Here is a 3,345-nt window from a genome sequence, read left to right as displayed (position 1 = left end):
GGGAAGCAAAACCAGTGAATCTTATCTATGTATGTGTTCAGAGAGGGTTCTATCAAGGAGATGGCTCACGCAGTCATAGAAAGAGATGAGCAAGTTCTGAGTCTGAGGGTCCGATGTCTGGAAGTTTCTCCTGACTTAAACAGGAATGATGAACCCAGGAATGACCGGTCAGACAGCAGACTTCTGGCTGCAGAGACAAATGAATCCAAGGTCAGCAGGTTAAGTTAGTAGCCTGCTAACCCCTCCCAGACTCAACAAAAAGCAGGCCAGCTTTTCCATGGCATCCATATATACCGGAAGCAGGCTACCTCCCTGAAGAAACTCCAGGTGATTGGCTGCTCATAGCAGATCTCATAGTAATGTAAAAGTGATTACATTATGTTAGAGTTCACCATGAGGAATTACTACATCTTAACTGTCAAACAGAGAATCCTGGCCCAGACAAACTGACACAAAACTCTAACTATCATAGGATTGGGATGATTAGGTCATATGCTGGTGTTAGACCTGAGAATTGGAGCATGAGATTGGAGAGACCGCACCAGAGACAGAGTAGGAAACGAACAGTCTTTATTGCTAATCAGCGTCTGCAAACAGGCTCTCTCTAAGGTTTGCAGCCCTGAGCTGTCTGTTGGGGCAGCTTTTAAAAGGCTAAAACTTCAGGGAAGGGGGAGCAAGCCAAGTACAGAAGCAAAAAGCAAGGTTATTCTCTTAGAATGAAGGAACACAACACATCTCTGTAATCTGGCACCTGGTGTTTGTTTTCCAAGGCTGTCTGGGCATATTCTGGGAACTGACACTCGTGGTTTATCTACATCTTGTTACATTGGGTTTAAGCATGCAGCTACAATTGGATATTGTTTGGGACATATAGCCTTTGAAACTTGTCAGTTTTTGTTATTTGAAACTGCTCAGGATATTTGTGGCAGGGGCAGACCTGGGGAGATCTTTCTGGGGTACCTCTTATTTTTGGGGTCTTATCACTGGCAGCACCATGAGTCAGAACCAACTTGGCACTTAACAACAACATGGTAGCACTGTGCTTTCCTTTTGTTTTTGTTTTCACTGTTTATTGTGAATTGAGTGACTGTTTACAGACAGTATCTTCAATGTTACATTCAGCAACTTATACACGTGGTTGCAGCTCAATGAGTGCAATCCCCTCGTGTTTCACTTTTTGAGGAACTGCCACAGTAACTGTATCATTTTACATTCACACCAGCAACGCAGAGGGGTTCCAATTTCTCCCCAGCCTCACCAGCACTTGCATGTTACTATTTTCTGATCCTAGTGATCCTGGTGGATGAGGCGGTACTAATGATGTTGCTGGAATTCCAGGCTGACCTAATGACTAAATTTAGCAGACTCCTACACCCATTCTGAACAATGCCTGAGCTTCATTTCATTCTTTTGATTTGTCCCAGATCAGTCAAGTGATGGTGAATGGTGAGCCCCTTCGAGAGCAGGGGCTCTTTCTTTCCTGACCTTTTCTAGATGCCCCAGGGCTGTGACAAATCCATTACTATTGAGGACAGGATCCTGCCAGAGTGACCAAGGAGTAGGAAGACCCTGTATCAAAGCCAGCTCACCACCTCTAAAGGCCTGAGCTCTCGGGTATTATTAAGTGTCCATACAGTCGGTTCTGACTTATAACTAATCAGTATAGGGTTTCCAAAGAGCTGCTGGTGGGTCTGAACCACAGACCTGTGGTTAGCAGTCTCGTGTTTATCCTACAGCTCCACGCCAGGGCTCCCTCGGGGTTATTGGAAAGAATAAATGAGATTACACCTTGACCATTTGCTGGCCAGTGAATCCTGATGCATAGTCATTCTGTAGGGCAAAGGAGAACTGACGCTATAGGGTTCGCAACGCTGTAAATCTTAAATGAAGCAAACTGCCACATCTTTCTTCTGCGGTGCTATGAGTTCCAACAGCGCCGACCTTTCGCTTCACCCACTGTGCGACCAGGGCTTCTCCAAACGATGTTATTGTTAGTGCGGATGAGTCGGAACCGACTCATAGCGACCCTGTACAGGGTTTCTGAGGCTGTAAATCTTTACGGGAGCAGAAAGCGTCATCTTTCTCCAGCGGAGCAGCTAAAAAAAAAAAAAAATCACTGCCACAAAAGTTAGAAAATGAAAGGAAAAAAATCACTGCCATTCTGTCCAGCTCATAGGGACCCCACAGAATAGAGGTTTCCGAGACTGTGACGCTTTATACCGGAGCCGCTGGTTGGTTTGAACTCCCTTCTTCCGGCAAATAGGCGATGCTTAACCAACTGTCCCACCACAGGGCTCGGTGAGATTAAGGGCAGAGAATGAAACCCCTCCCGAGGTTTTGTCTTCCAGAACGCCGCCGTCCTTCCCGTGCAGAATCGAGTCTTTAGCACGGAGCTCCGCCCTTTCCCGGCGCCGCCCCGCCCTTCCGCGGCGCCGAGTCCCATCGGCCCCTGCGGCCAGCTTCTCCGTCTCCATGGAAACAGAGATAGCCAGTCCGCCGGACGGGTTCTGTACTCACTGCGCTCGGGAGGGCGGGCCTGCTGCGCACGATGCTGAAGGCCAAGATCCTCTTTGTGGGGCCCTGTGAGGTGAGACTGGGGGCCCGGGTACGCGGTGGCGGGTGCGGCGCCCCGGGGTGGGGAGCGGAGCCCGGCCGGGCTCGGGTGACGCCTTGGGTCTGTACTTTGCTCCAGGAGTCTCCTTATTGTTGTTGTTAAGTGCTGTCGAGTCGATTCCGACTCATAGTGACCCTGTATAGGGTTTCCAAGGAGCAGCTGATAAGCTTGAATCGCCAACCTTGCAGTTCAGACGACTTTGCAGTCTGACGCATTAACCCACAGCACCACAACAGGACTCCCCTAGGGGGTGGGAAACCCAGTTCAGCCCATCCGCTTCTAGATCTGGAGCCCAACCAAGGCGGCCGGTTGAGGCTAACCCTGAAGGCCCGAAGTCAGTTAGTGGCATCATTAAAACCAGAGCCTAGATCTCATGCAATCCAGTTTATCCTTCATGAATATGTCTGTGGGACAAGAGAGCCAGAATGAGTTACAACTGAACTATTCAGTGGCCCTGGAACTCTGAATGTGGTGTTGATTGTGGGGATTAAATTTACACGTGCACTTCACACTCTACACAAAACAAAATGCAGATGTGCTAAAATGCTAAACGTTCTAACAAAGAAAGAAAAAACCTGTAGAAGTAGTAAATAAAGGTATTCAAATTTCAGATGCACCCGGAGGACTTGTTAAAACACAAGCTGCCCAAACTCACCCTTCCCCTACTTATTCCTTCCCCTACTTATTCCTTCCCACAGAATTTTCTTTAGGTGGTTGCTTTTCAACTAGTG

At 48.2% G+C, this 3,345-nt stretch overlaps 1 protein-coding gene across 2 annotated transcripts in view; it reads left to right on the top strand.

Annotated features, from left to right (window-relative positions):
- The first annotated feature begins 2,548 nt into the window (after positions 1-2,548).
- RABL5 (RAB, member RAS oncogene family-like 5) overlaps positions 2,549-3,345 on the top strand; it is an 8,434-nt gene continuing 7,637 nt past the window's right edge. For both annotated transcript variants that reach the window (XM_006859665.1, XM_006859664.1), the window contains exon 1: positions 2,549-2,587. In XM_006859665.1, coding sequence (XP_006859727.1) covers positions 2,549-2,587 — 39 coding nt within the window. The remainder of the gene's footprint in view (positions 2,588-3,345) is intronic.

The sequence above is a fragment of the Chrysochloris asiatica genome, unplaced genomic scaffold (genome assembly GCF_000296735.1).
Source record: "Chrysochloris asiatica unplaced genomic scaffold, ChrAsi1.0 scaffold00034, whole genome shotgun sequence".
NCBI classification, from domain to species: domain Eukaryota; kingdom Metazoa; phylum Chordata; class Mammalia; order Afrosoricida; family Chrysochloridae; genus Chrysochloris; species Chrysochloris asiatica.
Note: the sequence above shows the minus strand (reverse complement) of the source record. Positions and strands in the feature narration are given on the sequence as shown.